The sequence below is a fragment of the Tupaia chinensis genome, unplaced genomic scaffold, assembly GCF_000334495.1.
Source record: "Tupaia chinensis unplaced genomic scaffold, TupChi_1.0 Scaffold000045_1, whole genome shotgun sequence".
Taxonomy (NCBI): Eukaryota; Metazoa; Chordata; class Mammalia; order Scandentia; family Tupaiidae; genus Tupaia; species Tupaia belangeri.
The window spans coordinates 8,908,819-8,931,772 of record NW_006159501.1 but is presented as its reverse complement, the minus strand read 5'-3'; the positions used below and the strand labels follow the sequence as shown (position 1 = coordinate 8,931,772).

General features: G+C 42.5%; 2 protein-coding genes and 1 long non-coding RNA gene across 3 annotated transcripts in view; 1 reads left to right on the top strand and 2 right to left on the bottom strand.

Annotated features, from left to right (window-relative positions):
• Window positions 1-689, bottom strand: part of ADAM17 (ADAM metallopeptidase domain 17) — a 72,761-nt gene extending 72,072 nt beyond the window's left edge. The window contains exon 1 of the mRNA XM_006140832.3: window positions 110-689. Within this exon, the coding sequence (XP_006140894.1) occupies window positions 110-140 (31 nt within the window). The 5' untranslated portion in view covers window positions 141-689. The remainder of the gene's footprint in view (window positions 1-109) is intronic.
• Window positions 1-8,433, top strand: part of LOC102497031 (uncharacterized) — a 9,112-nt gene extending 679 nt beyond the window's left edge. The window contains exons 2-3 of the long non-coding RNA XR_333345.3: window positions 2,319-2,570; window positions 7,029-8,433. This is a non-coding gene — a long non-coding RNA (uncharacterized LOC102497031). The remainder of the gene's footprint in view (window positions 1-2,318; window positions 2,571-7,028) is intronic.
• Window positions 8,434-13,257: 4,824 nt separating this feature from the next.
• YWHAQ (tyrosine 3-monooxygenase/tryptophan 5-monooxygenase activation protein theta) overlaps window positions 13,258-22,954 on the bottom strand; it is a 56,980-nt gene continuing 47,283 nt past the window's right edge. Inside the window, exons 3-5 of the mRNA XM_006140833.3 lie at window positions 19,394-19,557; window positions 18,643-18,738; window positions 13,258-13,992 (exon numbers count right to left, since the gene is read on the bottom strand). Of these exons, the coding sequence (XP_006140895.1) occupies window positions 13,933-13,992; window positions 18,643-18,738; window positions 19,394-19,557 (320 nt within the window). The 3' untranslated portion in view covers window positions 13,258-13,932. The remainder of the gene's footprint in view (window positions 13,993-18,642; window positions 18,739-19,393; window positions 19,558-22,954) is intronic.

The window sequence follows — 22,954 nt, the reverse complement described above, 5'->3', positions numbered from 1 at the left end:
AAAACAATGTAATACACTGTAAAGTTATATGTAATCCAATGTAATATAAAGAAGATTATGATGATAAAAAAAAAAAAAAAAAAAAGAAAGATTCAGCCCCAGGACCTACCTGCCTCTTGCTCTGAGCACAGGACTGGCATCCTCCACCAACACCGCACGATTCTCTCCCCCCCGCAGGGTCTATCTAGCTTGCTTAGACTAGAAACTCAAGGCATTTTGATTTGCAATTTTGTGTATAATTTTAGCATTGTGTAGGTTAGTGAGTGGTTATGGCACTGAATAAAACGGTCTAACAGCACTGGGTGGGGATCGTTATTTTAGTTAAAGTTTACACGAGTAGGACACGACACATTTTCCACTCGTGTAAGTGGGCCGGCCCTTATCTGAAAAGGTAAATTATTAGGAATATACTTATGGTCAAGGTTCAAGGTTTATTCCTAATCTAGACGTAAGAACAAAGACCTCTGAGGTTTGCTGAAACTACATTATGCAGATTAATAAGAGGGATACAGGCTTATTTAATGTGTGTACACATTAGCCGTTGTAGCTCATATTCTAATTATTAACGTTTTACTGGGGAGAGGAAAATGAATGAGTCCAATGCTCAGACAATGGTTAGTAAATGATTATCTTTTAGAGTTGGATGGGACCAACAAGGTACAGAAAGGTGAGAGACAAATTGCAAGGGAACAAAGATGGTCTAATTACACAGATGAACTTTCTTAGGTAATCCCTCAGGCTGGCTCAGAATAGCTATCAGTAGAGACTTTTAGTCTTTCTCTTCTGGATGCTTAATGAGATTCCTAGAGCCAGGCAGTACCTTGGAGGCTAAGAGGGCTAGATCCCACATGGCTGACTAGAGTTCCAGTTCCAGCCCTTGAACTTGAAAGGCATCATATGTGAATAAGTGTCTGAATGCTCCCAAATCCTGACAGGATGGACAAGGGATTGGCACATCCATGCCTCTTGGGGGTGCTTTCTTTCCCTTTCTGCCTTTGGGGAGCATGTGTGCCCTTTAACAAATTAAAAAACAGAATTTCATCTTGCCAAATAGTACACGACTGTTTTTTAAAAAAAATACAATTTAGGGGACCAGTAGGTGGCATGATCAAGAAACTGGACATTCCCACATGGCCTACCACAGTTTTAGTCCTGGACATGATGGCTTGCTTTCTGTCTCATCAAATTAAAAATGAATGAATAAATCTTTTAAAAAATACAATTTACAGGGCCAGCCAGATGGCTTAGTGGTCAAGGCAGCTGAATCCCACACGGTTGACTTCATAGTTAAGTCCCTGACCCGGTGACTTGAAAAAAAATACAATTTTGAAAAATTCTATAAAAGTGTGAGAGTTGTGTATAATTTTTTTGGCATACAATATGACATTTTTTTCTCTGAGCATCCGGACACCATATTCTCAGGTCTATAACTTTAGGAGACTGGATTATATTTTTTGGTGTTACTTGTAGTTCCTTTACTTAGCTGTCTGTTTAATAAATACTATGCAGGGGCCAGCAGGTGGCGTGCTGGTTGAGGCACTGGACTCCCACATGGATAACTACAGTTCAAGTCCTGGACCTGGTGGTTTTCTCACTCTCCTCCCACTCCCCCATCTCTGATCAAATTAAATAATAATAAGCCATTCTTTAAAAAAAAATAAATGCCATTGAAAAGAAGTTAGAGCTCCTTATCCATTTTCTTACAACTGAAGTCCTGTTACCAGAGACAGTTCAGGTTTCAACTAATCTTCCCTAGTCACAAATGAGGACCCAGATTATTTCGATTCAGTTAACTTTTCACTTATCAATGTCAAGACAAATGAGCAATACCTGGGAGAGATGGAAGACCATAGTAAGAGGGACACAGAGGGTAGAAAACAGACTACTAGTAGAACTAATAGAACTAGCAAGTCAATAGAAGGTTTTCTAATGGGATATAAGTACTGAAGCAATTTGATAGCTGTGTGGTATCTGGCCTCCAAGATGGTCCCCAGTGATCCCTGCTTCCTGTTAACATTGTCAGTGCCCTTCCACACTGGACCAGGGTTGCTCTGTGTGACTAACAGCACAGAGAAGTGATGGTATAGGCCAGACACAGGTGGTGTGGTGGTTAAGATGGCTGGATCCCATATGGCTGGTTGCCATGTGAAACCTAGAACTGGCAGCCTGACACCACCAGCCCCGCCCTGTGTGCCTGCATGCCCAAAATCCCAAGAGAAGGGATTTCGGCAGTAGCCATCCTCCATGCTCGGGGAGGAGAGTGTGATTTTTTTAAAGTGATGATATGAGGGTATAAGAGCCCGTGTCTTCCATTTTAGGTGCTCTTCCTAGCTTGTTCTCTCGGATCACACACACTTCCACCAGCTTTCCTGTTGTGAAGACACTCAGGAAATCTATAGAGACCTGAGGTCACCCATCAACAGCCAGCAAGGCTGAGACTTGCCAAAGATGACAGGAGTGAGCTTAGAAGAATTCTCCAGCCCTAAGCAAGCAATCACTGCAGCCCCGGATCTACAGCCAGAGTACTACTCAGCCGCTCCCAGATTCCTGAACCCGAATGAAACTGCACTGTAAGAAATGTTTGTTGTCCTAAACTCTTAATCTAGGGCTATTCTGTTACACAGCCACTATCACCTTTTCAAAAAATACGCAAACTCACTGGATCCTAAATTCTTATCACCTGAAATGGTTCTTTTCACAGCATTAATTAGGATAAATAGTGTGGGGTTGGCAGGTACCCGTGGTGGTTAAGGGTGTTGGACTCCTACGTGGTCTGCCATGGTTCAAGTCTCAGACCTGGCGGCTTGCTTTCTCTCTCACTCTGTCCCTCTCTGGTCAAATGAATAAAGTTAAATAGCTAAAAAATAAAAATAAATGAGTAGGACCATCTGCACTGGTGCAAGTAGTAGGGTGTTGCTAGGGCAGGCTGTGTGACACTAGAGCCATATGGGAGAACCCTGACTTAGGATCCCAGGTCAACCTGAACACAGGGGGCACACCTGTGAACCTGGCTGGCTGGGAGGATGGCAAAACTGTGAGAGATACCTGTCTATGTCTCTCACACCCCTGAAAGAAACTTTAAAAATCTGTATTTTAAAAAATTATCTAATTTGGGGGCAAGCAGGTGGCATGGTAGTTAAGGTGCTGGATACTCCCACATGACCAACCATGGTTCAAGTCCTGGACCTGGTGGGTTGCATTCTTACTTTCCCCCTCTCTGTCTATCTCTGATCAAATTAAGTGAGTCAATAGATAAAATTACATAATTCTTTTTTTGAACTTTATTTGACTACAGAGGGACAGAGAGAAGGAAAGTGAGAAAGCAAGCTGCCAGGTCTGGGACTCAAATCACGGTTGGCCATGTGGGAGTCCAGTACCCTCAACCACCATGCCATCAGCCAGCCCCAGAGTTAAAATAATTCTTTAAAAAAATAATTACCTGGGACCAGCAGTTGGCATAATGGCTATGTTGCTGGACTCCGATATAGTTGACCACTGTTTGAGTTTCAAGACTCCGTGGCTTAAACTCACATTGGGTGTGTGTGCATACGTGCCCATGATCCCTAGAGCAGAGTGAAGGAGAAGGGATTGCAGCATGGCCATCCCCCCTGGGGGCTGATTTCTCACTTTCTTTCTCTGTCTCTGTCTTCTCACATGGCCGACCATGGTCTGAGTCCTGGACCAGGTGACTTGCTTTCTCACTTCCCCTCTTTTTCTGTCTGATAAAACAAAAAAGTCTCTTTAAAAAAAAAAAGAAAAAGCTAGACTACGGAATCAGCACTCTTGCTTCCACGTGCTGACACGATGCATGCCGCATGAGGGAGTGCAGCCTGCGCAGGGGGCCTTTCATCTCCCACTTCTGCCCTTGCACACCTAGCATGTACAGAGAAGCCTCAGGACATGAAGCCAGGACCTTCCCTGCAGGTCTGGCATCACAGAGTCACATTACTGCCTTGTGACAAATGGCTTATTTGGCAGTGGTCACTGTGCGCTTCTGTGCTTAGCTTCTAAGGGACTGGTCATCCCAAAGAGCCAGAGCACAAAGCAGCTGCCTCAGGGGACATTACTATCTATTCATTGGCCTAGTCTGAGAGTACAGATTGGCAGGCAGTCACACATGGTGTGGTGGCTAAAGAGACTGGGTCACATGGGACCAGCAGATGGCATAGCAGTTACATCACCGTACTCCCACATGGCTGACTATAGTTCGAATCCCCAACCTGTTAGCTTCAAAATCACGCTGGGCGCACGAATGTGCATGCCCAAGAGCCCAGAAGAATGGACCAGCAGTGGTAATGGCTATTTCGCTGGACTCTCATGTAATCGACTGCAGTTCAAGTCCCAGACCCGGTGGCTTAAACTCACGCTGTGTGCGTTTGTGCCAAATATCCCGAGAAGAGAATGCAGAAGGGATTGGGGTGTGGCCATCCCCCCTGGGGGGGTGATTTCTAGCTTTTTCTGTCTTTCTGGCGAGCACATGCACTCTATAGCAAAAAACTCAAAAAAAAAATTACTGTAACATCAAGAGCTCTTCATTAGCAGGTGGTTCAAACAAACAAACCTTGGACAACATATTGTTAAGATTTGTTTCTTAAAAAATTATTTCACTTAACTTTACTTAATCTGATCAGATAGGGACAGAGAGAAAGAGAATGTGAGAAAGGAAGTGGCCAGGTCCGGGACTCAAACTGCAGTTGGCCATGTGGGAGTCCAGCACCCTTAACCACCATGCCACCTGTTGGCCCCAAACATACTGTAAGATTTGGATCATCCTACTTTTTCACACTTCTCCAGGTTGTGCTTTCTCCCGTTCCCAAACTCGGACCTTTCTCTCTGCAGTGCATGCATCTCATTCACTGACTGGATGTGGATTTCTACAATGTGACTCTATTTTGATATGTTTTGTGTCTCATGTCTTCATTGCCAACCCAAACTATTAAATTGGGAGGTGAGGCCAGCCAGCCCTTTTGAGTCTCCAAGACCTGTTGCCATACACAAGGCTGAAGATACAGTAGGTGGCTAACCAAGGCATGGATGTTACTTGGCTATTCTGTTCACTATTTAATCTATCATCAGTTTATGTAAGAACAAGAGTACTTGTGGGTTCTCTGAGATGGTGCTTCACTGATCCTTGTTCTATAGCCCTGAACCTTAAAAGGAAACTTAATATGTCAGCACAACACGGTACAAAATGCCTATGTGTTATTCCTGGTGTCTTTTAAAAAAGAAGTTGGGGCAGCAGGTGGCGTGGTTAGAGTGCTGGGTTCATGTGCCTAACAGCAGTTCAAGTCCTGGACCTGGTGATTTATAACTCACACTGTGTGTGTGTGCATGCATACCCAAAATCTTAGGAGAATGGAGAAGAGATTGCGGTGTGGCCAACCCCTGGCGGAGGGGTGTGACTTCTTGCTTTCTCTCTCTCTGACTCTCTGGTGAGCATGTGCCCTATAGCAAAAAATCTATTTAAAAAAAAAAAAAAACTTGTTCATGTTTTATTTTTGCCCTTTAAAAAAAAAAAAGTATTATTTTTATTTAACTTTATTTTAATTTGACCAGAAAGGAACAGAGCAAGAGAAAGAGGGAAAGTAAGAAAGCAAGTCACCAATCTGTGAGAACCACAGTTGGACATGTGGAGTCCAGTGCCCTTAGCCACTGTGCCACTTGCCAGCCCCTTATTTTGCCTTTAATCAACAATTTAGGAACTGGGCAGACTGGTAAGTAGGAATGGACAATGAACTCAAATGTCCTAATGCAATAGAACTGGGCCCCCAGTTTGACTCACATGACCTCTCAGCCATCAGTCAGCTCACGTGATGGCCAAACAAGCAGATTCTGGCCTCCTGCCATTGCTGGGCTATCCCCCTGCCTTCCTGTCTCCAACTTTAGGTCAATCTCCCATCACCACTGACCCTGCACCAATCCTGAACAGACCTCTGACCTCATATCCAACAGCCAGCCAGATCCCAGTCAATCCATTGTTCTAACTGATCCCCTTGGTGTCTTGTCTTGAAAATCTGAAATGTGCCTGGCCAGGACTAGAGTAAAACGCAATTTTTACTTTAATACAGATACATCATGGGCAGTAACTGGGAGGGACACAAACGGAGTTAACATGGAACACTCTGGTGCAGTTTGCATACTCGATGTCCCTCCTTACCTGTGCTTTCACTTTCTGTAGATTGTTAGCTGTGGCCAGCTGTGGTCTGAAAACATTAGATGGAAAACTTCAGAAATAATACCTATTTTTTTGTCTGTTTTTTAAGTTTTTATCATAGGGCTTGTGTGTTTGCCAGAGCTAGAGAGGCAGAGAGGAAAAGTCTCACCCCCACTGTACCACCAGGAGGGATGACTGGGCCTCAATCCCTTTTCCATTCTCCTCTCAGAATTTTGGGCACACACGCACATGTACCCGGAGCGATTTTTTTTTTTTTTTTGGGAGGTTTTTGCCATAGGGGGGGGGGGCTCACCAACAGCGCAAGAAAGCGAGAAATCACCCCCCAGGGGGGATGGCCACGCCACAATCCCTTCTCCTCCATTCTCCTCTCGGGATCTTGGGCACGCACACACACATGCCTGGCGTGGGTTTTAAGCCACCGGGTCCAGAACGCGAACCAGAGTCGACCACATGGGAGTCCAGCGACATAGCCATTATGCTAACTGCTGGTCCCCCGGAGCGATTTTCAAGCTGCTGGGTCCAGGGATCAAACTGTGGTCAGCCATGTAGGAGTCCAGTACCTTCGCCACTATGTCACCTGCTGGCCCCACAATTCCTAAGTTGTAATTTGCAGGCTGTCCTGAGCAGAATGAGATCTTGTGATGTGAGTCACCCCTTTGTCCAGAGTACCCAGGCTGTATACACTCCCTACCCCTTAGTAAGTAAATACTACACAGGGGTTGGTACCATCTGTGGGTTCAGGCAACCACTGGGGGTCAAAGGGAAGATTACTGTATGACCCAATTAATCATAGTGGCAAAAGCTTGAAGGTCTTCACGCATTAATTTCAGACAAAATTTGACTCCTTCCAAAGGTCCAACTTCAAGTGTCCTGGTTCCAGACCCAGAATCCTCCAGCTAACTTCACTACCCCCTGGTGAAACTGGCCTCTTCACCTCAGCCTTCACTATGCAGGATTCACTGAAGTTGTTCTCAAACACCCAGGTCCAGCAGCACCCACCTCACCTAGGAAGTTGTTAAGAATTAAGCTCTCAGACCCTCCCTCAGCCTCACTGAATCAAAAACTTCACGTGTGGGTCAGAAAACCCTCCTAGTGACTGATAGATATTAAAGACTGAGAACTCTGGCCTGAAGGCACTGCTGATCACTAACAGTTCATTCTTGACCAAAGAGAAACAAAGGCATTTCTTGGCACTTACTTTCTGGGTCCTGATTTTTCTTATTTCAAGAGTGACCTTTCCCCACTGTATTCCATCAGTGAATGCTAATTAGAAGTAAAATCATTGCTTAATAGTTTTTTTTAAATTGTGCATTCCCAAGTCACACTGTCATATTCTTTTTGTGTCTATGTCCTTGGGAATCTAGGGCAATAGGCCTGCTCAGTGTGGTTCTTATCCACAAAACTCGTTTTGTTAGAACTTTCTAGTTCCGAAATTAGGCTGTCCTGCTCACTCATTTCCCAGCTCAGTGTCCCACTATGGATATTCCCCACTTCACACACGCTCATGGACAGGACAGGTGGTCTGCCTTCTCTAGGCAAAACTGAAATCAAGAGAAACAAGGGCCAGCTATACAGGAGTGGTGCTGGAAGTTTGACTACTAGTGTAGTCCGATTCCCGACGGCACTCAGGAAGGACGGACAGTGGAAACCAGATGGCTGACTTCTGGGCTGGCCCTCTTTCCACCAACAGACCACCTCGTCGTCACACAGGCAGCTGTGGGAACAGTGAAGTCTAGCTGCAGAAACGGCCAGTAAGCTTAGCCCGTTAACATTCCTAGCTCTCTGTGGTGCTGCCACCCAACCAATCTCGGAACACAGTGGTCTTTGAAAAATCTTTCCAGTGAATCCTCCAAGGTTCTTACAAAGTTCCAGAACAGCTCAAAGAGCACCGTAAATCAAGAACAGCTGACAGACTGGGTCTATATTTAAAGATACAGGTGGGTAAAAAAGAAACCTGAGTTGTCAGCAGAAAATGAGCCTCAAGACAGGACTCCTGCAAGGGACCAAGTTCTTCAGGTCAGATGGAGGGCAGTGAAGCCATGAGTGGATGAGGGTACAAGTGTAAAGAATGCCAACTCCCAGGACATGCACCCAGACACGGGAAGGATGACCAGAGCCTGCTTTGAGTAGTTTACCTCCTCTACACCTCCTGTAATAGGAAATTAGGCTATTCTTGAGGTTCAATCTTAAGTTGCTATAGCCTAAAATGAATCTAGGGGCCAGCAGGTAGCCTGGTGGTTAAGGCGCTGGACTTCCAACAAGACCAACTCCACAGTTCAAGTCACAGACCTGGTGGCTTGAAAAACACACCAGGCATGTGTGCCCAAAATCCCAAGAGGAAAGCGGGGGAGAAGGGATTGTGGCCATCCTTCCTGGGGGTTGGGGGGGCTTCTCACTTTTCCCCTCTCTTCTCTCTCTCTGGTGAGCACATGTGCCCTATGACAAAAACGTAAAATAAAAAATCTTTTCTCATTTTCAACATTGTAGTTACCTACATACCCCCAACTGTAAACTGTCACAGAAGGGAAAATAAGTGATTTTTAAACCCATGGGCAAATTCCTATTACAAGTTAATCACGACAAACTACAATCCGAGTAGATTCACTCACAGTGGAAGTCACTATCTCCAGTAGGACAGACGAGCAAGAGAGCAAAGATCAGAATGAGACGAACCAAGCAGCTTACAACTCAGTACCACAAGCAAACAGGCCTACTGTATACGATTTCACTTGTCTGAATCAGCAAGTCAATCTTAAAATCTACAGCTTACCTGACAATCTTAAACCTTTTACAAGCATTGGAGGAGAATCCGATACTTCTCAGAGGAATCTCCGTTTAGGCTAAAATGAAAAAATTTAGGAACTTATAGTATGGGTCATGGGGAAAGTTACGATGCATTTTTTGCAGAGAAAAATATGTCATGACCTTCCCGATGCCCTAATAAATAGGAAGGCCTTTCTTGGACTGCCTGATTTTTTAACTCAGGGCTCAACCCAGTTTCTTTCTTTTCTTTTTTAAAAATAATTATTTCATTGAGACCAGCAGTTAGCGCAATGGCTATGTCGCTGAACTCTCATATAGCCGACCGCGGTTCGAGTCCCAGATCCAGTGGAGTCCCAGTTCCAGTGGCTTCAACTCACACTGGGCGTGTGTGCCCAAGATCCCGAGAGGAGAATGAAGAAGGGATTGTGGTGTGGCCATCCCCCCGGGGGGTGATTTCTTGCCTTCTATCTCTCTGTCTCTGTCTTCCTGGCAAGTGCACACACACCCTATAGAAAAAAAAAAAAAAAAACCTCTCCAAAAAATAATTATTTTATTGAACTTTAATTAATTCATATCTAATCTGACCAGAGAGGGATAGAGTGAGAGGGAGGGAAAGTAAGAAAACAAGTTAAACCACAGTCGGCCACGTGGGAGTCCAGTGCCCTTAACCACCACACCACCAGCTGGCCCTCAACCCAGTTTCAACCTCAATATTTGTATCCCATGAAAGTCTTAAATAGGCTTCTTTGCTGGGTGAGTACACCCTAACTCTGCCATGACTTCAGTGGCTTAAATACTTCCCTGTCAGTTCTAGACCAAGACTGTGATATGTTGCAGAAAGTGTCCAAAGACAAAAGAGAAGTAATTTCTGGGACCGGCAGATGGCGTAGTGGTTGGGGACACTGGAATCCCACATGACCAACGGCAGTTCAAACCCTGGACCTGGTGGCTTGCTTTCTCACTTTCCCTCTTTCTCTGCACCTCCTTGGTCAAATAAAAAAAAGTTAAATAAAGTAATTCTTTTTAAAAAAGGTAATCTCTACATAATCGTTACAGCTTTGTGTAAGAAGAGTGTCATCCTCAATAAAGTGAATCCTTTTTTTTTTTTAAGAGATTTTTGTTACAGACTGCATGTGCTTGCCAAAGAGACAGAAAGAGAGAAATCACTCCCCCAGGGCGATGGCCAAGCTACAATCCCTTCTCCTCTTAGGATTTTGGGCGTGCACACACACACATGCCTGTCATGAGTTTTAAGCCACTGGGTCCGGGAATCAAACTATGGTTGACTATGGGTAGCCCAGCAACGTAACCATTACGTCATCTGCTGGTCCCAGAAGTCCTCTTTTTAAGGGGCATCAACAGATTCACTGCTCATACTCACACATGAGAGTATAGACTGTTCCTTCCCACTGACACAATGTTGTAGGTGGAAGGATCCAACAGGCTTTCACGAAACGCCACTAGAATTATTCACAATAGTAAAATTACCACCCATTTACAGTCCTAGGACATGAAATACAAAGAAACCTTTAACCATCTAGAGAAATGGTTTTCAAACTCATTTGAAATCAGCTCCATCACAACCTCGTGTTTACATATATGTATAAATGAAACAGGTTTCACAAAATGCTACCTCTCTAACACACTATGTATTTTCCCTTCCGCTTTAAAAAAAAAAAAACAAAAAAAAAAGGCAGCTGGCTATGACACTATTTCCTAATAGTCAGAACCTAGAGTTTAAAACAACACTGGTCAAGTATTACTGTTTTAATCTCCAAAAAATATGGACAGCCTAGCACAATACCTTTTAAGTAGAATTGCACACATTCAAATCCTGGCACCATTACTTACTTGGCTGTGAGACCCAGGTCTTAGGAAATACTATGAACTGTGCTTGCTTCTCCACCCGTAAGTCACCACGGTGCGAATCCCAGCCTTGGTGGCTTGAAAAACACACAAGGTGGAAGTGTGTGTGCACCCAAAATCTCAGCAGGCTGAATGAATGCAGGAAAGAACTGTGGAGTAACCACGTCACCTGGGAATTGTTTTCTTTCTTTGGGGACCATATGTGCCCTCTGGCAAAAATAAAACGGAACATCTATTATAAAATTTAATTATACTTACAAAGATGCTTTGAAAGTACCCTATTAAAGGATTAAATAAAAATGCTGGCACAAGGTTAGACCCTGCCAGCTGGTGGCAATGGCCTGGGATGCTGGCTAAGGGCCTTCCCACTATACTGAAACTTGAGCATGTATGTAATATTGGTTACAGAAAGTTAAATAGTACTGGGTTATAAATGCTTATTTCCTTACTGAAGATTACTTGAGGATTCACTTAAAAAAAGAAAACTTACTAGAGAAATATGATGTAAAGCCTTCATTTTCTTTTAATATTGACTTTTTTTTTTAAAGAACTATGTAACTATATTTATTTATTATTTAAATTTGACCAGAGAGGGATAGAGCAAGAGAAAGAAAGCAAGCCGCCAGGTCCAGGACTTGAACTGTAGTTGGCCATGTAGGAGTCCAGCACCCTTAACCACCATGCCACCTGCCAGCCCCTGCCTTCATTTTCTTTTTTTTTTTTTGGAGAGGTTTTTGCAATAGGGCACATGTGCTTGCCAGAAAGACAGAGACAGAGAGATAGAAAACAAGAAATCGCCTCCCAGGGGGGATGGCCACACCTCAATCCCTTCTCCTCCATTCTCCACTCAGGATCTTGGGCATGTGCGCACACACACACCTGGAGTGAGTTTAAACCACCGGGTCTGGGACTCGAACCACGGTCGACTACATGAGAGTACAGTCGTTACACCAACTGCTGGTCCCTCGACCTTCATTTTCTGAATGTATTATTGAGAAGTTCCTTTTTAAAAAATTGCTAGAGGGCACATGTGTCAAGCATTCCCAGTGAGATGTGGTCATACCGTACTCCTTTTTCCTCTACTCCTCCAATCGGTCAGGATACTGGGTGAGCACATACATGTGCCTATGGGTCAGCCACAACTCAATCCCTGGAACCAGATCTCCTTAAGCACTAAAGATTTTTATTGAAATTTTTTATTTAGAAAAGTAATGCCCTACTGATTTAAATTTGGAGGGGACTAAAGTCCTATTAATCTTTCTTTAATTTTTGCTATAGGGCGCATGCACTCGCCAGACAGACAGAAAACAAGAAATCATCCCCCAGGGGGGATGGCCACACCGCAATCCCTTCTCCTCCGTTCTCCTCTCGGGATCTTGGGCATGCACGCACACGCGCCTGGCGTGAGTTTTAAGCCATTGGGTCCGGGACATGAACCGCGGTAGACTACATGGGAGTCCAGCGACATAGCCATAGCTAACTGCTGGTCCCTAGTCCTATTAATCTTATTTTAGTAGTTTCTACCCAGTAGGTTCTATTGCATTCTGCCTTTTCATTCCCCACCAAAAACAAATCATGTGTAAATAAAGCCTTTCCTATTCATAACTTAAGCAATATTGAGTAATCCTACATAGCTAAAATTTTCACTTTACCTTCAGACTTAAAAATCATTTCTCAATACAAAAAATTATATATTCTGTTTGAATATCCTCTGAAGCACAATTCTAACACCAGCAAGGTAGTCACAATGACATAGTTAGCTTTTCTAGTTTTAAAATGTCCACTTTATTCCATATAACACTTAACCAGATATCATTTACATCTGAGGAAAAAATGGCCCATGAAACTGATCTACGGTAAAACAGTCTAAGAAATGTAATTCAATTTTGCACATTTCCAGGCATCCCTAAAACAAGTGTATCACAAAGCAGAAAAAAGGTATCACGACTACATTTCACATTAAGATAAAAGGGAAGTATCAATAAACCTCACAAAGTAGGAAATTCCGCTGTCCCTTAAAACCTGGGTATGCAATAGTTACAAAGCCATAGTAAATGGTTTATAAAATGTCATTTTATTTTATGTTACTCTCTCTCGTTACCATAGGGCATGACATTTTCACATGATACCCTGTATGCATCTAGTTTTCGGCCCCTTCTGTTGTATCACATTCTTCTCCTGCACTGTCTGACTACATTTCAATGATTAGCAACACACAATGGTAGTCCAACTCTCTACGATCACTAGACAAACCAGACACCCTCTTACATGTGCACAAATCTGCATGGAAAAGTCCTGGAGTTTTAGACTTGGACGTGTGTACTTTAGCTGGTTTCCCCTTTCTAGTGTAGTACGAAATGACATGCACTTTAATTTGCCAAAAGCGATGCTTGGATTCTGGCAGCAACATGCTACTTCTATTACACAGTAAAGTGAATACCACAACTACAAAGGCAGATGTAAGTGAACTTTTATTGGGAAGGGAAACTGTCAACTTAAACAGCAGCAAATGAAGAGTGAATAAGGAGACTCCCTGTCGTCACAATATACCTGACCCCCATAATATATGGTATCGGAGGCATTTCAACATGTGACCCCCAGCCCAGAAATGTCAAGTGCTTTTCCATTCAATCTAATACTTCTGGATTCCTACTAAAAAGGAATATATTAAGAGCATGTAAAAGTTGCTTACTGAAAGGAAACCCCCAAAGGAGAGTAAGGGAGGGAATGTAGAAATTAAGAAGTTATGTAGAACACTCTTTAAGTTGTATTTAACTACATTTTCATATCTTCACAGTAATACAAAAACACAGTCACTTGCAGAACTGGTTCAGATTACTTAAATACCGAATAAGTTTTAGTTTTCTACATAAGTGTTTGGAAATTGCTTATGCTTATATGAAATGAAGCTATTAATACTTTTCTACAGCAGGAACTGCACACCAGGAAGGCCAAGACAAACACAAATCAAGGAATGGAGTTTCCCAAAGCTGCAATGTGAAAAGACTATAAACGGCTGATTCCATACACAGGAGTGGGTTTCTTTCTATAGGAAATCCGAGTGGAATAGGAATGGAGACGTGTAAAAAGGTTTCTCGAGGGGAAGGAGGATGACACCCTGTATGCATCTAGTTTTCGGCCCCTTCTGCTGCATCACATTCTTCTCCTGCACTGTCTGATGTCCATAACTGGAAAAAGAAGAAGATCATGTTACTACTGCTTGTTATATCAAAATGTAACTGAGAACTGTGAATTCCTCGAATGACAGGGATTTTGACTAAAATACTTCCCTCTGAAAACCTCGAAGGTCATCACCCCTCCCCAGGTGTATCCTTGCAGACTTTTCACTATGCATTTACAAAATGACACAAACACATACAACATTCAAGTATTTTCTTTTTTGAGAGAGAGATGAAGAAGGAAAGAGACAGGTTTTTTTGTTTTTAATTTTAGTTTTGCCATACAGCCACACGCTTACTAGACAGAAAGTGAGAGCACCCCACACCCCCGGGGTAGGGGGTGGCCACACCACAGTCCCCCCTTTTTCATTCTCCTCTCAGGATTTTGGGCATGCAGGCACGCACATGTGCCTGAAATATTGTTCAAGTCACCAGTTTCTGGGCTCAAATCATGCTGTTGGCCTTGTGGGTTCCAGCTGCCTTAACTACCATGCATCCCCTGGCCCAAGAGAGGGAGAGGGGAAAAGGATGCCCTTGTGGGAATGGTCACCCTGCAATCACTTCTGCTCTTTTCTCCACCCTGTTGGAATTTTTGGCATGCATGCATATGCACGCCCTGAATGTTTCTCAAGCCATTAAGGCCAAGGCTCAAACAGGAGGGATCAGGCTGCCTTAAGCACCAGTCCACAGCACTGGCCCTAATGGGTGCTTTTTTTGGGGGACAGGATCCTTCCATGTGTGTGACCACCCTGCCTCAGCATCCCAATTAGCTAGGATTATAGGCGTGCACAGCCACACCCTGTGTGCTCAGTTTAACCTAGGAACTAAACTGGGTCCTCCCATGTGGCTGCTAGCTTCCTTCCTAAATGGTGGCACTATCTGTGTGCCATAGTGGCTGGTTCTTTTATTAAAAAAATATATTTTTTATTTAACTTTATTTATTTACTTATTTTTAATTTGACCAGAGAGAAAGAGAGAAGGCAAAAACAAGCCACCAGGTCCCAGACTTGAACCATGTTCGGCCATGTGGGAGTCCAGCGGATCTAACCACCCACCACTCCACCTGCCAGCCCCATGGCTAGATCTTAAGGACAAACATTTTCAGATTTTTACTTTAAAATAATTTCAAAATAGGCAGGAAAACCATCTTAGAATTTACTGCTCTCTCCATTGCAAACAGCTCAGTGCTTTTTTTAAAAAAAATAATTGCCTGAAAGTGTGTGTGCCAGAGAGAGAGACAGACTACGAGACACAACGAAGCATGGTCAAGTTGTAATCCTTGTCTTAGAATGTACTTAGAATTTACACAACCTGCCAGTTTTGCAAGTCACCAGGACCTGGATTCGAACTATAGTCAGCCTGGTTCCACTTAACACTAGGCTATAGGGCCAGGCCAGCCCTGGTTTCTGAAAGCACTATTACAACATAATTTACGAGGCTTGTAGGCAGAACATTTTTATAGGAAGGGAAAAAGCACAGTCATGGCAGTTTTCCAAGCATGTCTTCACATAGGGCTAACAAACAGGAAAAAAGGCAGACTTATTTTGTGCTGCTCCAGTTACGTATGAGTGATGGCTACAGGGAAGTAGGAATGTGTGCATGCGTATGTCCAGAAGGGCTCTTGATTTAGGCAGGATGCTAAAATGAATACAACTGACCTTCAAGGATCACTCCAATCATACGGTGAAAGAAGTAAAGGAGGAACACTCAAGATTTATTGACTATAGGGACCAACAGTTAGCATAATGGCTATGTGGCTGGACTCCCATGTAGTTGACCATGGTTCACGTCCTGGACCCGGTGGCTTGAAACTCACACCGGGCACATGTGCGTGCGTGCGTGCCCAAGATCCTGAGAGGAGAAGGAATGCGGCATGGCCATCCCCCCTGGGGTTGGGGTGGGGTGTGATTTCTCGCTTTCTGTCTCTCTGGCAAGCACACGCGCCCTATAGCTAAAAAAAAAAAAAGATTTATTGACTGTAATCCAAGGCATTGCTAGCAATTTTAGAAAAGCTACAAGGCAATTTTGGGACCAGCAGATGGCGTAATAGTTATGTCGCTGGACTCCTGCACAGTTGATCGCAGCTTAAAACTTACACCAGGTGCAGGTGAGTGTGGCCAAAATCCTGAGGAGAATGGAGAAGGGACTGTGGTGTGGCTATCCTCCCGGGGGGTGATTTCTTGCTTTCTGTCTATCTCGCCAGTGAGAGCATGCACCCTATAGCAAAAATCTTTAAAAGAAAAAAGCCAAAAAACATAAAACGAACGAAAAACACAAAAAAGAATTTTACATCATCTTTAAGCTATTGCTAAGATACTAAAATAAATAAAACAAAACCCCTCAAAGAGCTATCTCCACGAGAGAAAACAAAACAAAACCAGTTAAAAGGAGCTCTAGGGGCCAGTCCATGACCTGGTGGTTAAGGTGGCGGGATCCCACGCGGCCAACTGTGTGGTTAGTCTCAGACCTGGCAGCTTAGAAACCAAGTTAGGCAAGTGTGTATGTGAGCCCAGAATCTTGGAGGGAGGGAAAAATGAAAGAGAAGGGATTGTGGCAAGAACATCCTCCATGGATGGAGCTTTCTCAGCCCCCTTACTGGCACCCTATCTTTCTGGTCAGTGCACAAAACCTCTGGCAAAATTTAAAGAAAAAATTGGGTAGCTCTTAAAGACTGAGAAGAGGCATAATTACACACTTTGTTCTTCTAGAGAACTAGCTATTTGCCAATCATTCTTTTGGTCCCTCAAGGATATCTCATGGCTAAAAATGAGGCATCCTCATAATTTCTTTTTTAGTAGATTCATAATTTTTGTATTCAGCAAAGTTCAAAAGATATAGTATTATTTAAAAACAAAAAAATTCTACATAGGTCCAGCAGTTAGAATGGAGGGTAAGGCAGCTGGATCCCACATGGCTGACTAAGCAGTTCAAGCCCCAGACCCAGCCGGTTGAGGATCACGCGCGCGCGCGCGTGTGTGTGTGTGTGTGTGTGTGTGTGCATGCCCAAAGTCTGGAGAAGAGAGAGAATGCAGGAGAAAGAACAATGGCATGGCTATACCTTCAGGAGAATGATTTCTCACTTTCCCTCTCTTTATCTTTCTCTCTTTGGCAAGAGCACACGCATTATAGCAAAACTACAATCAATAAAATAAAATCGTATCTAGTAAAAAATAAAGCACCAAACTAGACGTTCAAGAGAACTACATTTATGTTAAATGATGTATCCCTTTTTTTTTTTTTTACATTCTATTAAGTCCAAGATTTAGAATACTACATTTACATAAACTTATATTACGGTTTAAGCTGTACCTTTTCTATTTTTTTATTATTTTATTATTTTTATGGGAGAGGTTTTTGCTATAGGGCACATGCATCCACCAGAAAGAGACCGAAAGACAGAAAGACAGAAATCACCCCCCAGGGGGGATGGCCATGCCGCAATCCCTTCTCCTCTCAGGATCTTGGGAACACACGCACAGGCACCCAGCGTGAGTTTAAGCCACCGAGTCCGGGACTTGAACTGCAGTCAACTACATGGGAGTCCAGCAACATAGTCATTATACCACGTCCTGATCCCAGCTATACCGTTTCTTGGTTACTTCCTCTATCAACTGCCTAGCCATGAAGTAGAAAGAAAAACAAAAGGAAAAGACAAAAACAGAGACTTCAGTCTAGAAGCAGAGGTGAAATAAATTCAAGTGTAAGTTTACTCCTTACCAAATACTTTAGAACAAATGTTTATCAACTATTATGCCCAATTCAGGAATTAAAGTTTTCTTAGAATAAGGTGTTTCGTATGATTTTAGGAAAGCCTAAATATTTATTTAGCCTCTAACTAGCTATGGCTAACTTACCTAAACAAAGAAAATACTGAAATTACATAAGCTCTCTAAATTAATATGATTTATCAACAGCTTCGTCCCAAAGGAAAAGCAATGGTTAGCGTCTGAGTTCTTACGGCCTCCAGAACTTCTCAGGAAGAGTCTGACAAAATACCTATTCAATTTGAAAATCTGCCTACGGCCAATCCTCAGTATCCATTGAGGAATGATTCTAGGACCCCATGTGGATACTAAAATCTCCAGATGGTCCAGTCCCTTGTATGAAATGGCAGAGAGCCCAATCACAGTAGTGCAGGTTGGGTGATGCTGCTACTCAGCAGGCAGAGGCCCAGGTTCAATTCCTAGCCCATCCTATAAAGTCAGGCACAGTTATATACACCTATAGTCCCAGCTACTCAGGAGGCAGGAGTAGAAGGACAGCAACTCAGACCCTGTCTTCGAAACGAAAACAAAACCCAACAATAACAAAAACTAAAGGCACAGTATCTGCATACAAGCTACGCATATCCTCCTGAATTTTAACTCATCTCTTAATCATTCGCAAGTCATCTTAGCATGGGATATAAGTATAAAGGAAAACAGGTAAACTTCTTTATTGCCTCTCTGTTAGGGGGTCCCCCCTTTGCCCCTTCACAAGTGGTCAGGTCTGGCAGAGGCTGCAGCTGGTTGAATCTACACATGCAGAACTGGGCACGAAGGGCCGTGTTCTCAGACTTCAACTCTTACATAGCTACCCCAAAGACAGGGAGCCCTAAGTTAAATACAAATACTTTTGTTCCTGAAAAGGAATGAAAATTGGAGAAAGCAAACAACTCACTGTTAAGTTGTCTCTAAGCAACTGCATGATGAGGGTGCTGTCTTTGTATGAGTCTTCATTCAATGTATCAAGCTCTGCAATGGCTTCATCGAATGCCTGATAGATATTGATATCCAAGGTAAGCAACACATGCTGACAGAAACCGGTTACTCTACAATTATAATCCATTTCTATACAATAGGTCACCATTCACTTTAGGTTCTACTATCAATTAGCAATACTTCAATGGAATCACTCCCTGATGCTCAGTGTAAGTACTTACCCGGATAACCTGAAAGCTATAAAGCTCTCTGTACCTGACCTCATGGTTCTCTCACATTAAGCAATGCTTAATGTCTCACCCGCAAGAACTAGCATTTTACCGACATTTGCAAAAACTCTCTGTCCTCTCCCACAGCAAGACACTAAGGAATATGGCTAATGCAGCTATCCCAGCAACTAAACCTGGCAAGCAATGATTCAAATCTTTCACATTTCCTTCTTCAAGTTTTTGATACTTATATAAGGTCACTATGACCAATACACTCTTTAGTCAGATTACTACTACTTACAATCACTGTTAAGGAAGGTAGTGTCACGAGGGATAACAATAGGTGGTTGTGATGTTAAAAAAAAAAAAAAAAAAGGAGCTCTCCATATTAATTATCAAGATCATCTTTGCATACTTAAGAAAAATATCCAGAATTTAAGAAAGTCAGAATTGTAAATAACCTTAGCCAAGAAGGGTATACTTCCAGGGCACACAGCTTACCGTTTTAGCCAATGTGCAGGCAAGCTCTGGGTTATTAAGGATCTCATAGTAAAATACAGAAAAGTTAAGAGCCAGCCCCAGGCGGATTGGGTGTGTGGGTTGCATCTCTTTCTTGCTTATATCAAATGCTTCTTGGTAAGCTCCTTGGGAATTATCTATCGTTTCTGTGAAGGGAAAAAAAAAATTAAAATGCATTATACCGAAAATATCAATCTAGTGACAACTTTAACATAAGCTATGAAAATATCAATCTAGTGACAACTTTAACATAAGCTACCAGTTCTAGGTGCAATCAAATTTTTAAATTAATTTGACTTCTTTTACAATCAAATTAACAATTTGATTACTATTTTTCCCACGTTCATGTTTTCTACAATAGTCTAAAATGAATAGGTATTTAATACTCCAACCTATTTGTATGACCGCTACTTTCTCAATCAAAAGTTCCAGTGTCTTTAGCTTTCTAGAGTAAAACCTAAACATGGGTGAAACTTATCTGTAAAGGTAGAACAAATTATACACCAGCAATACTTCACTACTGTTATTTTCTCCTCAAAAATGTGATTGTTAAGGGCCAGCAGGTGGCATGGTGGTTAAGGACACTGGACTCCCACATGTCTGACTGCAGTTTAAATCCTGAACTTGGCAACTTGCTTTCTCACTTTCCTTATTTCTCTCTCTCGCTCTGTCCCTCTCTAGTCAAATGAAAAAATAAAGTTCAATAAAATAATTCTTTACACACACACACACACACACACACACACACAAAAGAAACAACAACAACAACAAAAAAAACTCCAGCGTTGAGGGAAAAAAATCAATTCTGGATTTAAAAAAATATTTTTTGATTATATATATTTAGTAGTTAATGTTAAATTCTTTAAAATAGTGGGTCATTAGAAGTCATGACACACTTCTGTATAGAAAAACACAGGAAAGGGGCCAGCAGGTGGCAGTGGTTAAAGTACTGGATTCCAACACGGTTCACCAGACCTAGAGGCTTAAAACTCATGCTGGGAACATGCTCAACATCAAGGTGAATGTAGAAGGGACAGCGGTGTGGTTATCCCCTTGGGGGGTAGTTTCTCTCTCTCTCTGTCTCTCTGACAAGGTCATGTACCCTATAGTAAAATATCTCTATTGGAAAAAAAAAAGAAAAAAGAAATAGGAAAGTAGGGCTTTTCCGATGACCCAATGGTATGACAAACAGCATGAATTAGTATGACAAACAGAAAAAGTATAACATCCTGTCTCTAGGTTTTCACATGTCAATAAGTCTTCTAAAACTTAAGATTTATTCAGTTTATCAGTATTATTTTTAAAATTTGACCAGAGAGAGACTGAGAGGAAAAGCAAGAAAGCAAGCCACCAGGTCTGGGACTCAAACAGTGGTCTACCATGTGGGAGGTCCAGTGTCTTAACCACCCTGCCACCTGCTGACCCCTCCAATTAAGTTTTAAGGCATGACACCAAAGGCTATGTGAACTATAGAACCACTCAAGAAAAAAATGCAAAGAACTCTGGAGCTAAAAATATGATGAACTAAAATTCCTTTTTTTTGAGAGGTTTTTGCTATAGGGCACATGTGCTCGCCAGACACATAGAGAGACAGAGAGAGAGAAAGCAAGAAATCACCCCTCAGAGGGGATGGTCACACCGAAATTCCTTCTCCTCCATGCTCCTCTCAGGATTTTGGGCAAGTGCACACGCCTGGCGTGAGTTTAAGCCACTGGGTCTGGGACACGAAACATGGTCGACTAGACAGGATTCCAGCAACATAGCCATTACGCTAACTGCTGATCCCAGATGAACTAAAATTCTAAAACAAACCATTAAACATGTTTTTAGGAATATCATCTCAGATTAGAGTTCACTTGAGTTTTTTTTGTTTTTTTTTTTTTAATCTTCTAAAGATCTAACCCATGGGACCAGCAGTTGGCATAATGGCTATGTTGCTGGACTCCCACGTAGTCGACCGTGTTTTGAGTCCTGGACCTGGTGGCTTAAAACTCACGCCAGGCACATGTGTGTGTGTGCCCAAGATCCTGAGAGGAGAATGGAAAAGGGACTGTGGCATGGCCATCCCCCCCTGGGGGGTGATTTCTCACATTCTGTCTCTCTGTCTCTGTCTTTCTGGCGAGCACACACATTCTATAGCAAAAACCTCTCAAAAAAAAAAAAGTGTAATCCATTTCTTTTAATGAGAGAGAAAAAGGGAGAAGGGAGGGAGAGGCAGGGACCCCTTAGCAAGGTCCCTGAGATCCTTTCTCCCACCTCTCACCCCTGCCAGCCAGGATCACTAGCACGTAAATGCACACACCCAGCAAGTACAGGTCAACCTGGATAGAGCACGCTCATCTTCCATATGACCTCCAGCTCCAGAGTGCTGTACCACTATGATTGGGCCTAACTTTTTAGGTATATAATGTAAAATCATGACCATAGGGGCTAGCAGGTGGTATGGTGAAGATGCTGGATTCCCATGTGGTTGGACACAGTTCAAATCCTGGGCTGGGCGGTTTGAAAAAAATCACATAGGGTACATGTGTATGCATGCCCAAAATCCCAGAAGAAGGGATTGCCATGGGGCCACCCCTCTTGGGGGTGACTTCTCGTTTTCTGTCTCTGGCTCTATCCAGTGACCACATGTGCCCCATGGCAAAAACTTAAAAAAAAAAAAATCAGGACTATATTTTCACTTTTGAGAACCTAATGCAAGGTAATGTTTATTTTTTGATATACAGATTTCATAATCATTACCCCTCTTTTTTTTTTTTTAATAAGAGGCGGAAAGAGAGAGAGAGAAGCACAGATAGATAGGTATTCTTCTTTTCCAAAAAAAAAGTTTAGAGGTTTTTGCCATAGGGTGCATGTACCTGCTAGAAAGAAAGACAAAGGTGTGTGGGAAATTGAGAAATCACCCCCCCAAGGGGGTGTCCATGATACGATTCCTCCTCCATTCTCCTGGGATATTGGGCATGCAAGCACACACACTGGGTTTGACTTTTTTTTTTTCATTATGAAAACGTCTTTATTTGAAGAGAAAAACATTTTAGTCCACAAAAATTTTTAGCAAGTTTCACTTAGTAAAATACACCCAAAGAAAGCACAGTACAAAGGAAGTATAAGTCAAGGCCTCAACAATTCCCATAATATTAGTATTGTGTGTCAGTTCTCAAAACTAACTTTTCAAAAGATTAAACCTAACTTTAAAAAGTCTTAGGTAAAAATATAAATAGAATAAACAAATGAGAAATGTTTCTCTTTGAAATGGGAATCCAGTACCTCTGAGTATTCCAAAAGAGCCCATCTCCCCAAGGTGTTCATAGGATTGGTATAAAAGACCACACTTAACATACTCGTACTACTTTAATTCAGAGAACATCATTCAGAATCTATTACCAGAATATTAATTGAGTAAACCTGAAAACAGTTTCTGTTTACTCAGCACCACATGTTAGAAGAAACTTCACATGAGAAAACACTGAAGTGGTAATTTTTTCAATCTAGATTTCACAAACTCATGGTACAAAAATGAGTTTCTCCTGGAGTTGTAAGTGC